This window comes from Anoplopoma fimbria, chromosome 20 (genome assembly GCF_027596085.1).
Source record: "Anoplopoma fimbria isolate UVic2021 breed Golden Eagle Sablefish chromosome 20, Afim_UVic_2022, whole genome shotgun sequence".
NCBI classification, from domain to species: domain Eukaryota; kingdom Metazoa; phylum Chordata; class Actinopteri; order Perciformes; family Anoplopomatidae; genus Anoplopoma; species Anoplopoma fimbria.
The window spans coordinates 28,279,149-28,291,648 of NC_072468.1; the positions used below are offsets into that span (position 1 = coordinate 28,279,149).

At 40.6% G+C, this 12,500-nt stretch overlaps 1 protein-coding gene across 2 annotated transcripts in view; it reads left to right on the top strand.

The window, feature by feature from the left end:
• Nucleotides 1-6,554, top strand: part of LOC129109718 (zinc finger protein 771-like) — a 7,071-nt gene extending 517 nt beyond the window's left edge. Inside the window, exons 2-6 of one of the 2 annotated variants that reach the window (XM_054621839.1) lie at nucleotides 962-1,074; nucleotides 1,775-2,457; nucleotides 4,618-4,677; nucleotides 5,011-5,185; nucleotides 5,895-6,554. In XM_054621839.1, coding sequence (XP_054477814.1) covers nucleotides 990-1,074; nucleotides 1,775-2,457; nucleotides 4,618-4,677; nucleotides 5,011-5,185; nucleotides 5,895-6,472 — 1,581 coding nt within the window. In that variant the 5' untranslated portion in view covers nucleotides 962-989 and the 3' untranslated portion in view covers nucleotides 6,473-6,554. Of the gene's footprint in view, nucleotides 1-961; nucleotides 1,075-1,748; nucleotides 2,458-4,617; nucleotides 4,678-5,010; nucleotides 5,186-5,894 lie in introns of those variants that run through there. The other variant, XM_054621840.1, reaches the window with a different exon arrangement.
• Nucleotides 6,555-12,500: the final 5,946 nt, after the last annotated feature.

Consider the following 12,500-nt stretch of genomic DNA (forward strand, 5'->3'; position numbering starts at 1 on the left):
ATCACAATGATCACATTGATCACAATGTGATCATTGTGATCATTGTGATCAATGTGATCAATGATCAATGATCACATTGATCAGTAGAGGTACTTGTACTTCACTAGAGTACTTTCTACTCTACTAAGACAGTTACACAAAAAACATGATGTTATAATAATAATGTTATAATAATAATAATGTTACAATAATAATAATGTTATAATAATGATGTTATAATAATAATGTTATAATAATAATAATGTTATAATAATAATGATGTTATAATAATGATGTTATAATAATGATGTTATAATAATAATGTTATAATAATAATAATGTTATAATAATAATGATGTTATAATAATAATAATGATGTTATAATAATGTTATAATAATAATAATGTTATAATAATAATAATGATGTTATAATAATAATAATGATGTTATAATAATATGTTATAATAATGATGTTATAATAATAATAATGTTATAATAATAATGATGTTATAATAATAATAATGATGTTATAATAATGTTATAATAATAATAATGATGTTATAATAATGATGTTATAATAATAATGTTATAATAATAATGTTATAATAATAATAATGATGTTATAATAATAATAATAATGATGTTATAATAATGTTATAATAATAATAATGATGTTATAATAATAATGTTATAATAATAATGTTATAATAATAATAATGATGTTATAATAATGATGTTATAATAATAATGATGTTATAATAATAATAATGATGTTATAATAATGATGTTATAATAATAATAATGATGTTATAATAATGTTATAATAATAATGATTTTATAATAATAATGTTATAATAATAATAATGATGTTATAATAATTATGTTATAATAATAATGATGTTATAATAATAATGATGTTATAATAATGTTATAATAATAATGATTTTATAATAATAGTTGTGTCCTCTGTCTGGTCTCACAGGCTCAGAGAAGGAGCAGACCATGAGGAGATGAATTCGGTGAAAGTGGAAATAGACCAAAGTGAGGAGGAGGAGGAGGAGGAGGAGGAGGAGTGTCCTCGGCGTCCTGCTGAAGGTCAGAGGTCAACTCATTGCTGCATGCAAAAAAAAAACACAGTTCCCATGGCAACAATTTCTTTACTCTTTGATCAAATGAAACCAGGAGTAATATTATATGTCCACATCCTATCAATAATCATATTGATGATATGTCCACATCCTATCAATAATCATATTGATGATATGTCCACATCCTATCAATAATCATATTGATGATATGGCCACATCCTATCAATAATCATATTGATGATATGTCCACATCCTATCAATAATCATATTGATGATATGTCCACATCAAATAATCATATTGATGATATGTCCACATCCTATCAATAATCATATTGATGATATGTCCACATCCTATCAATAATCATATTGATGATATGTCCACATCCTATCAATAATCATATTGATGATATGTCCACATCCTATCAATATCATATATGATATGTCCACATCCTATCAATAATCATATTGATGATATGTCCACATCCTATCAATAATCATATTGATGATATGGCCACATCCTATCAATAATCATATTGATGATATGTCCACATCCTATCAATAATCCTATCAATAATCATATTGATGATATGTCCACATCCTATCAATAATCCTATCAATAATCATATTGATGATATTGCTCAGATAAATGTAGCATGTTTCTGTTCTTTCTATTTGGGTTAGATTAACGCCCGTGTCGTTGTCTGCAGGAGGAGCAGCACCGAAACGGATCAGCCGTCAGTATAAACTGCGTCATAGCTGTTTGGAATGCGGCCGGTTGTTTTCCCGCCCGTCTCGGCTGGCCGACCACATGAACACGCACTCTGGCGTCAAACCGTACAGCTGCTCTGTGTGCGGTAAATGCTTCACCAAGAAGGTCAACGTGGCGACGCACCAGCGGGTTCACACTGGCGAGAAGCCGTACTGCTGCCCGGACTGCGGGGCGAGCTACGCCCAGCCGGGCTGCCTGCGCAGGCACCGGCTACGGCACGCCGCCGAGAAGCCCCACATCTGCTCGGCGTGCGGCCGCGGCTTCTTTCAGCGGCGGCATCTAGTCCAACATGAGCGGACGCACACCGGAGAGAGGCCCTTCTGCTGCCCGCTGTGTCCCAAGAGCTTCGCCTCCAGGACGGGGTACGCCGGCCACCAGAAGACCCACGCAGAGGGGAACCTCTACCCCTGCTCCTTCTGCGACAAGGTGTTCTCCACAGCCTCCTCCATCAGGGACCACGTGAGGCTCCACACAGGACAGAAGCCTCATCGCTGTTCGCTCTGCAGCAAGAGCTTCAACCGGCCCGGCCTGCTCCGGAAGCACCTGCAGACACACGCTGAGGGCAATGACCCGCTCATTGGAGGAGCAGCTGGAGGAGCAGCTGGAGGAGCAGCTGGCAAAGTGAGTTTAGAAACCTTCACGTTTTATTCTGGTCAGACTGGAATTAATTTAGTTCTGTGTGGCTGTGTAGCAACAAGGCTGTATATCACAAAGTATATAATCCTGCGGGCTTAATCTTAATAATCATACCTATTAATCTTCTTATTGTCCTTCTTCCGTACAAAAGTTTGCCGCGTAACTCGTCCCACAGCGTTGCAAGCACGTGCCAAAATACATCAAAACGTGCGGCCTCGTGTGCTATGACTTTTCTCAGAGATTTGGCCAGCAGTTTCCAAGGGAACCGGGAAAAACAGAGAGAAATTTCCCCATAGAGATGAATGCGTTTTGGGCGTGGAGAGAGCTTAAAAACACTCAACTTTGGGCCCAGACTGACTCGTCATACTTTAACGTAGAACAATTATTCGAAGTTTAAAACATTAACAAAACTCTGGACTATATTGGGCCAAATGGGCATTTTGATAGCTAGCACAGATTTCATGACATCAGAGCTTAAGTTTCAGGAAAATGTAAGCCTTTTTCAGGTTTTACAATGGGTGTGTATTGGATGGAATGTTCAGACCTAGAGTGCGTTATGTCATCGCCAGAGTGGAGATGAGCTGTAAAATCTTCTGTCATTTTTCCAAACCACTTGCTCCTATCTCCACAATTTTCACTCTTCATAAACCATTTTGTGAAAAAAAACGTAGGAAACAATGAGCTGGTCGCAGCCATAACACTATGGAATCCCACAGTCTCACACATTTGACTGAGCCTGAAAGCAACATGAACTCCAACCAACTGCTCCATTAGACTCCATGTTAATTCTGACGACAATTTCTCAAAGAAAGCAGATAGTTACAGTTTTCTAATCTGCTCTGAAGCTCATACTTTTTAAAACAACAAACATAAAAAGTACATCTCTGCATTTGTCAGAGTCTGAGCTTTCAGAAGATATCAATATATTGTCCACTGGACTTATGGTTTTAGGATTGCAGGGAGGAGTTTGACAGCTATTTTTGTTCAAAATCAGTGTCTGCTCTCCCCTCTCTTAATGAGTCCACCCAGGTCTCCCTCACCATGGCAACCAGTGACACGCACAGAGAAGCATGAGCGCACACACACACTGTTATTATTGTGTATTATTTTGGCGACTGGACTGAAATATTTTTTCAAAAGTACCCCAAACTCACCCTCATGGTCACATTTTAAACACATACAACAGATACAACACATACAAACATAGCTTTAAACATGGCTCCACATTATATTTAATTAAACCAACCAACTGAAGTCTTTGATGCTAGCATGGTGATAGTCTTGGTTAAGCAGGACAAGATGGCTGACATATAAGATTGTTTATTGGGATTTAACTCTGTGAGAAAGGCGGCCTTCATGAACGTGTGTGTGTGTGTGTGTGTGTGTGTGTGTGTGTGTGTGTGTGTGTGTGTGTGTGTGTGTGTGTGTGTGTGTGTGTGTGTGTGTGTGTGTGTGTGTGTGTGTGTGTGTGTGTGTGTGTGTGTGTGTGTGTGTGTGTGTGTGTGTGTATTTCGCCCCATCATTGAAAGCAGTAGTTTTTATTCAAAATTGAAGTTTACTCTGATTGGATGAACCTTTTACCCAATGAATCTGCTGCTCTTCAGCCTCTTTTGACCTCTTTGACTTCTCGTCTTGGGGGAGCTGCTGTTGACTCTCATTCACTGAGTACTTAGCTCACTACGTGTGTAGTTCAGGCTCATAGATTACTGTTCCTGAGGCTGAACTATACAAAATGGCTGCTGACATTTAAGTGTTTCCTGTGATTTCACGGAATTGAATGCACTGAGGGTTGATAACGTGCTGCTCACTGCTTTAATTCATATCTGTAGTGACTGGCTTCTAACACACACACACATAAAACATATCAACATAAAATGACATCAACGTGTTCGGCAGAGTCTTTTCTCTCTGTTGATAATATTATTTATGCGATTGGATTTATTTTTTTCAAATGAACCCCACACTAACCCTAAATGAACCCCATTGATACAGCTGTCTCAGAACTGTTAATATATGTAACGTCTTCGGGCAGTAGCAGCCACACAGTCAACATTTCTTGCGAAATTTTCTAGTTTATTAATAATATTCATAATCCCGTCTGATGAAGACATCACAAATGTAAAAGAATGATAATCTCTGTTTCAGGAGTTCTGGCTCAACATAAAGACTGAGGAGGACGAGGAGGAGGAAGTTCTGAACGGGAAGGTGAGACATGTGATTCATCATCATTACATTACATTACATTACATTACATTACATTACATTACAGTCATGTAGCAGACGCTTTTATCCAAAGCGACTTACAGGAAGTGTCTTCAACATAGGTATTCAAGAGAACTACTAGTCACCAGAAGTCATAAGTGCATCTCCTTTCTTAAACAAGCATCTTAAAGCATAAACCAGAGCAAAAGTACAGTGCAGAGGCAGATTACTATGAAAACAACAAGTGCAACAGACTAATACGAATAATCATCATCATCATCACCAGAGGAGGAGGAGCTGAGTAAAGATCTTCTGGTCTTCTGTCTAATCTCTCAGGACTCAGAGGACCTTCCTACCAGACCGCTACCTGGTAACCACGGTGACCAGGACGTCTCTCTACCTGGTAACCACGGTGACCAGGACGTCTCGCTGAAGGCTGAGGAGGAGGAAGGAGACGTCAGCGGTTTGATAAACTCTGATGGAGAGGAAGAGGACTGGAGACCGCTGAGCGGTAATACTGATCTGATTAATTGACCACTTCACCACATTTATTATATCAGTCATTGTATCAGTTATTATATCAATCATTATATCTGTTATTATATCAGACTACAGTTTTAGTAACATTAAAGAAGCAGACTGATACCTTCTGCTCTGGTCGCTTTTGAGTCAATGTAGTTCTAATAAATAATAATAATAACACACTTGATTTATATCCTTTGGTCTCATTTACATAATAATAATAATAGGTGACACCTGTTAGCTAACGTTATTAATTAATCATTGTATTATTAATTAATCATTGTATTATTAATTAATCATTGTATTATTAATTAATCATTGTATTATTAATTAATAGTTTTCTATGTCCAGTGTTTCAGGTCAACATGTCCTGTCCTCTCGTCTCTGTAGACAAACATGAAGTCAGAGCTTCCTGTGTTAAAGCTGCATTCTCTCTGCTGTCCACCAGGGGGCGACTCCTCTGGTTGTATAGAAGTCTATGAGAAAATGACTCTACTTCTCTCTTGATTTATTCCCTCAGTAAACATTGTAAACATGAGTTTATGGTCTCAATCTCTAGTTTCAAGTCTTCTTCAATACAGCATGATGTTCATTTAGTAAATGATGCTCCATTTAGAGTCAAACAGACCATAAAGCAGGGGATGCTTTGGGGCGGGGCTACACACTGATTGACAGGTCTGTCCATGTGTCTCTGACAGAACAAGATGGCGGCTCAGAGGTGGAGGCCGACAGCAGCGGCGATGGGAAAAGGAAGCACTGCTGTCCGGTTTGTGGTCGTGACTGCTTCAAGGCGTCGTCGCTGCAGAAACACCTGAGGATCCACTCCGGCGAGCGTCCGTTCCAGTGCCCCACCTGCAAGAAGAGCTTCACCCAGCATGTCCACATGACGGAGCACCTGAGGATCCACACCGGGGAGAAACCCTACACCTGCACCGACTGCAACAAGAGCTTCACCTTCTCCAGCGCCCTGCGCCGGCACCAGCGGGTTCACACCGACGCCCGGCCGTTCCAGTGCTCCGTCTGCAGCAAGACCTTCAAACAGCAGAGCTCCTTAAAGAGCCACCAGCGGACGCACTCGGGAGTCCGATACCAGTGTCCGCTCTGCAGCAGGAGCTTCAGCCGCGCCCTGGAGCTCAGCTACCACGTGGACATGCACTCCGACACCCGGCCCTACTTCTGCACCGTCTGCAAGAAGAACCTGAGCGGAGCCCGGATCTTCAGCAAGCACATGAAGAAACACGAGGCTCAGACCGGATCTTCAGACACCGAGGTCTGACGGAGAGGGTCTGCAGAGGAGAACCAGAGGAGAACCATCTGAGGAGAACCACCAGAGGAGAACCATCTGAGGAGAACCACCAGAGGAGAACCATCTGAGGAGAACCATCTGAGGAGAACCACCAGAGGAGAACCACATTCGTCTTAACACCGTGTCTTCCTTCTTGTGGTTTTCAGGTTTTCGTCAGTTCTTGGTCTCTTCAGCTCTGTGAGCAGGTCAGAGGTCGACGGTGTGAATCCTGGTATCCGGTTGAACCTGCAGAGCCTTCCTCCTCTGAAGGTTTTATTGTTTCCTCCCCTAACCGGCCTAAACTGAACACATAGTGGGAATCTAAATATTGACTTTCTCATCTGAAGAGTAACTTCTTTGAGCTGAAATCAGATTTCTGGTGACTGAAGGATGAAGATGAGCGATGAAGCAGAGTGATGTTCCTTCTGTTTGGAGATGAATGTCACCAGAGACACATACAACATAGAAATCATGAATGTAGGTTCTGAGTGAGGTGTTCAGCACATCGCTGCTGTTAGCCTAGCTTAGCATAAAGACTGGAAGCAGAGGGAAGCAGCTAGCCTGACTCCTCTGAAGCTCACTGATGAACATGCTTTAACTCAAAGAACACTGGAGAGTTGACACCACTTCCTGTCCACATGAAGGTCAAAGGTCAGCCCTCAGTGCCTTGCTCAAGGACACTTCAGAAGGTTGACTCAAAAGGTGAAACCAAAGGGAGTGAATGGGTTATTTATTTATAGTAGAAACCACTGAGACGCTCTTTGTGCTCAATAAAGACCTGATCAATAAAGCTGAGATCAATATTTAAATGTATCTGTTAAAAGATGAATAAAGTTTATCTTATGCACCTGTAAAGTGTTTAAAATACTCTCTCATTGTCTGCGTCTCCACCAGCGCTCCCCGAGATGAGGCGGTCTGGTCCACAGAGGAGTTCCTGTTTGCCTCACAAGCCTTTCCCGCCCTTTTCCCGCTCCCGTCTCCTAGCAACCAGCTGCAGTTGTCAAAGAGTTCTAAGGAGCCACACGTGGTCATTTTCTGTTTGTTGCACAAAGAAATGCTTCAACGCGACACCGGCCCTAACCCGAACCCTAGCTAACGTATTTATATATATAATATCATAACCCATTATTAGATGAGACGGCATTACAACTTATACAATTTACTGTTTAGAATGTTTCTAACTTTACTTTAATCTAAATGTTAATCATACTGTGATCATTCAGCTTAAACAGGGTAGAGCAGACCTGGGCATCGTGTGGCCCTAACCCTAACCCACATGTGGCCCTCTGGTTGGTCCTGACTGGCCCTGTGAGGTTGATTGGAAATTACAAAATAAAGATATTTTGTAATTTTACCTCTTGCATGGACTAAAGCTGCAGTGCTTTTATTTTGAAGTGTTTTATTCACGTAATGACGCAAAACGTAAATCAAATAAACTCACAAGATGCAGTCACAACTCACGAGACGACTTTAGCCCTCAGACATGTCCACTAAAGACAGACAGGTAGACAGACAGACAGACAGGTAGACAGACAGACAGGTAGACAGACAGACAGACAGACAGACAGACAGACAGACAGACAGACAGACAGACAGACAGACAGACAGGTAGACAGACAGACAGACAGACAGACAGACAGACAGACAGACAGGTAGACCTGCAGGGCTCAACTACAGACGGACTGATCGTTATTTATTGACTGACGTCGGAGGTGAAGCCGTGTGTTTAGTTTGCGGAAGGCTTCTTTACCAAGCTTCACACAGCAGCAAGGCTTCTTTACCAAGCTTCACACAGCAGCAAGGCTTCTTTACCAAGCTTCACACAGCAGCAAGGCTTCTTTACCAAGCTTCACACAGCAGCAAGGCTTCTTTACCAAGCTTCACACAGCAGCAAGGCTTCTTTACCAAGCTTCACACAGCAGCAAGGCTTCTTTACCAAGCTTCACACAGCAGCAAGGCTTCTTTACCAAGCTTCACACAGCAGCAAGGCTTCTTTACCAAGCTTCACACAGCAGCAAGGCTTCTTTACCAAGCTTCACACAGCAGCAAGGCTTCTTTACCAAGCTTCACACAGCAGCAAGGCTTCTTTACCAAGCTTCACACAGCAGCAAGGCTTCTTTACCAAGCTTCACACAGCAGCAAGGCTTCTTTACCAAGCTTCACACAGCAGCAAGGCTTCTTTACCAAGCTTCACACAGCTATCAGAGACGCTCTCCCTTCATCTGTAGAGGAAACAGTGAGAGCAGAGCTGAAAGCCTCCGTCCAATCATTGATCAGCACATCATCACTCATTGATATATATCTATATACATATATAGATATAGATATATATATATATATATATATACCTATATGTATATAGATATATATATATAGATATATATATATATATACATATATGTATATATATATATATCAGATATATATATACATATATGTATATATATATATATCTATATGTGTATATAGATATATAGATACATATATATAGATATATATATACATATAGGTATATAGATCTATATACGTATATAGATATATATATATATACATATATATACCTATATGTATATATATATATATCTATATACGTATATAGATATATATATTACCCAATCAGAGTAAAGGACACCCTATCAGAGTAAAGGACACCCTATCAGAGTAAAGGACACCCTATCAGAGTAAAGGACACCCTATCAGAGTAAAGGAGAGCCTATCAGAGTAAAGGACACCCTATCAGAGTAAAGGACACCCTATCAGAGTAAAGGACACCCTATCAGAGTAAAGGACACCCTATCAGAGTAAAGGAGAGCCTATCAGAGTAAAGGACACCCTATCAGAGTAAAGGACACCCTATCAGAGTAAAGGAGAGCCTATCAGAGTAAAGGACACGTGTTCATGACTTCCGAGCAAGTCGGGATCAAGTCGGACACAAATCTACCCAGCATGCACTGCGTGGTGATCAATTCCTATCAGGACTGACTCATCTCCAACAAACCTAGTATCCTCCTCATGGGTCCTGTAATAAGAGGCTTTATATGAACCGATGTGTAGAAATATAGAAATAAACCGTCTGATCACGAGGCCTCGAGAAGAAACAACAACAGAGATATTTACCCACAATTCCTTCTGCTGTTCTACTTAGAACATGTTAGATGTGAAATGGTTGATGAAGCAAACAAAGGAGGGCTCAGTAGAACCCTTGTGAAGAACATGTTTGTGACTCCGGACATGTTGGTCCGTCACGTTACAGAAGGTACCAGGGTCCACTTCACATCTGAACCTCTTTACAAGAAAACACTTTGGCTGTTTCTCAGTCAGTGAACTTCTCTGTACTTGTGTCCTCCTGAACGTGTGAAACGTCATCTAGCGGCCCAGGTTCTGTTCCAATACACAAGTTCATCCAGACAGGTACGGTCCAGATACCCGGATGTGTCCTCGCTCCGCCCGTTATATCGAGGAGGCATCGGAGGAGACTTGTGTGGACTTTGGACAACCAAGTATCCCAGAATGCATTTCGCACCAACTGCAAAAAAGAGACAACAATGGCGGAGACAACTCACAACTGTAAATTATAATTTTCGAATGCCTTGCCGAGATAAGGCTGTTTCAAAGCGCTGACAGCAGCCTGGTCCCGGCTAGGCCTCTCCAGATGTGCCGCTCTGGTGTCTCTGTGGTTAAACATGAGATACATGAGCTATAACTCGTTTGGGGATATCTAACGAGCAATCTTTGCTCTCTGAGTTTACATCTATTATTAGTTCCAGAGGGCAAAGTTAAGTTTCATAACTTTACATATATATTGTTCAACTTTAACTTTGCACCAAGTTAGAGCCCTGCCTTTGTGCTTTAGACCGATTTGTTTTGCTTGTCTTTATTCCCTGTTATACACACTTGTTATAATTGCTATTATTGTGCAATAAACATTAAACATTAAAGCAATACTTAATTCAAGGGACAACTGAGGAAACCCGGGCCGTCATTGCCTGGTGGGCGGCCAACGAGAGCCTCTTCACCGGCAGGCGAAATCCCTCCAAAAATGGATGTGAGTGAGTATTGATTTGAGTGCTTGTATCATTGCCTGTGTGACTGGGTCAGCTTTGTGCTGTCTCCATCCATCATGATTCATATCTTATTGAAGTGGCAGTGTGTCACTCTGTGTCACTCTTTGTTTATGTTTTTGTTTTTTTCCAGGGACTTTAATAATAATAATAATAATAATAATAATAATAATTAAGCCTTTATTAGTCCCACAATGGGGAAATTACAATTCTCTGCATTTGACCATCCCGGAGGAGCAGTGGGCTGCTAAGAAGCGCCCGGGAGCAACTGGGGGTTAGATGTCTCGCTCAGGGACACCTCGGCATGCTGGCTGAAGAGGGGTTCGAACCAGATAAGATTTGTAACCACTTCTGGCCTGGCAATAACTGCCAAACAAGCTAAAAAGAAGTGGAACAAACTGAAGGACAAATACAAGGTAAGCTGCCTGTTGCTCTGCTCTGTATTACTGAGAGAGCCTTCCTTAAGATAACGAGTGAGAACAGAGCGGTGCACTGAGTATAGCCATGCTAGTGTTATTTTCAGAAAACAACTTCGATGTTTTGGGGACCTCAGAGACCTATATTAACTTGTTGAAAAGGATTATAATATGTGACCTTTAAAGAAACTACTTTCGTTTGCCAGGCCATATATGAAACCTAACACAGATGCAGTGGCCCTTTAAACAAAGTGTACTTTATTATGAATACATTCAAACAATCAGTTTCACAGTGTAGTGATGAATACCCTATTTTCAGGAGCTTGGGGACCCCCCCACAGGCAAAGGGGCAGAGGTGTGACTGTGCCTCCTGGCAGTGGTTCAGTCACATGGAGGTAGGTGCAGTAAACTTGACCTCCACTACAGGTGGTGTGGTCACACACCGGCCTCTGCCTCTTCTGCAGAGGAAGCCAGGGCAGAACAGCCTCAAAGAAAGAGGACCAGGAACAATAATCTGCTGGAGTTCTTAAAAGGACAGGCAGAGAAGGAAGAGAGAGGGAGAGAAAGGCAGTGGCAAGAGAGGAGAAGAAGGGAAAAGAAGCTACAGCTCGAGCAGAAAGATATCTGACTCTGTTCAACAGTCTTGCTAATACGTTTTGATTTTAAATGTGTTCATTTAATTGTAAATAAATATTGTTCAACCCAGGCAATTCATTCTTAAAGGCAATAGTGTATTGTATATATATTTTTTTTTTTTGTAGTTTATTTAGCAGGGACAAAGCAGTGCACATTATTACAAACATGACATGGCAAGGCCATGACACAACTTGCAGATGTGAATACATAAAAGGTTTGTAGCTAGATAGCTAATTTGCAACCTCAGTCCCTGATCAGGCTACCTATTCTAATAAAATATATACGGTAAGTCACCTAAAATATACAATTATACAATTAAACAATATATAGGCCTACAGTATACAATTATACACATATATGCTATCTTAAAACATACTTCCTATAACATTAAAACCTTGTGCAGAAAGAAGAAACAATATGATGAGTGTGACCTATATATGCTGTGTGTGCATGTATGTGTGTTATCTATTGTGTGTTGTCGTGATTACATTTTTGGTTTTCCTTCAGCCAGTGTTTCAGTTGTCTGTTAAATGTTTTAAACTCAGTTTGTGTTTTTATTATAGTTGGTAAATTGTTCCACATTTGAGTTCCAATAACTGAGAAACTCGACTGGCCAAAAGAAGTTTTGCGCACCTCTGCTATGCAGTTGCCGTTCACTGCTCCTCTGGTGGCCACCCTTCTTGTACTTATTTTTGTTACAAAAGGACATAATACAGCAGGAGCAAGATTATTTGCACATTTAAAAATTAGTTTAAGAGAAGAGAACTTCATAAAATTCTCAAAGCTCAAGAGATTATATTTCTTTACTATGATGCAGTGGTGCCACCTTATTGGTTTCTGATCCAATATCTTTAATGCCTGTTTGTATAATGATAAAATAGGTTTAATTGATGTCTGGGAGGCTTG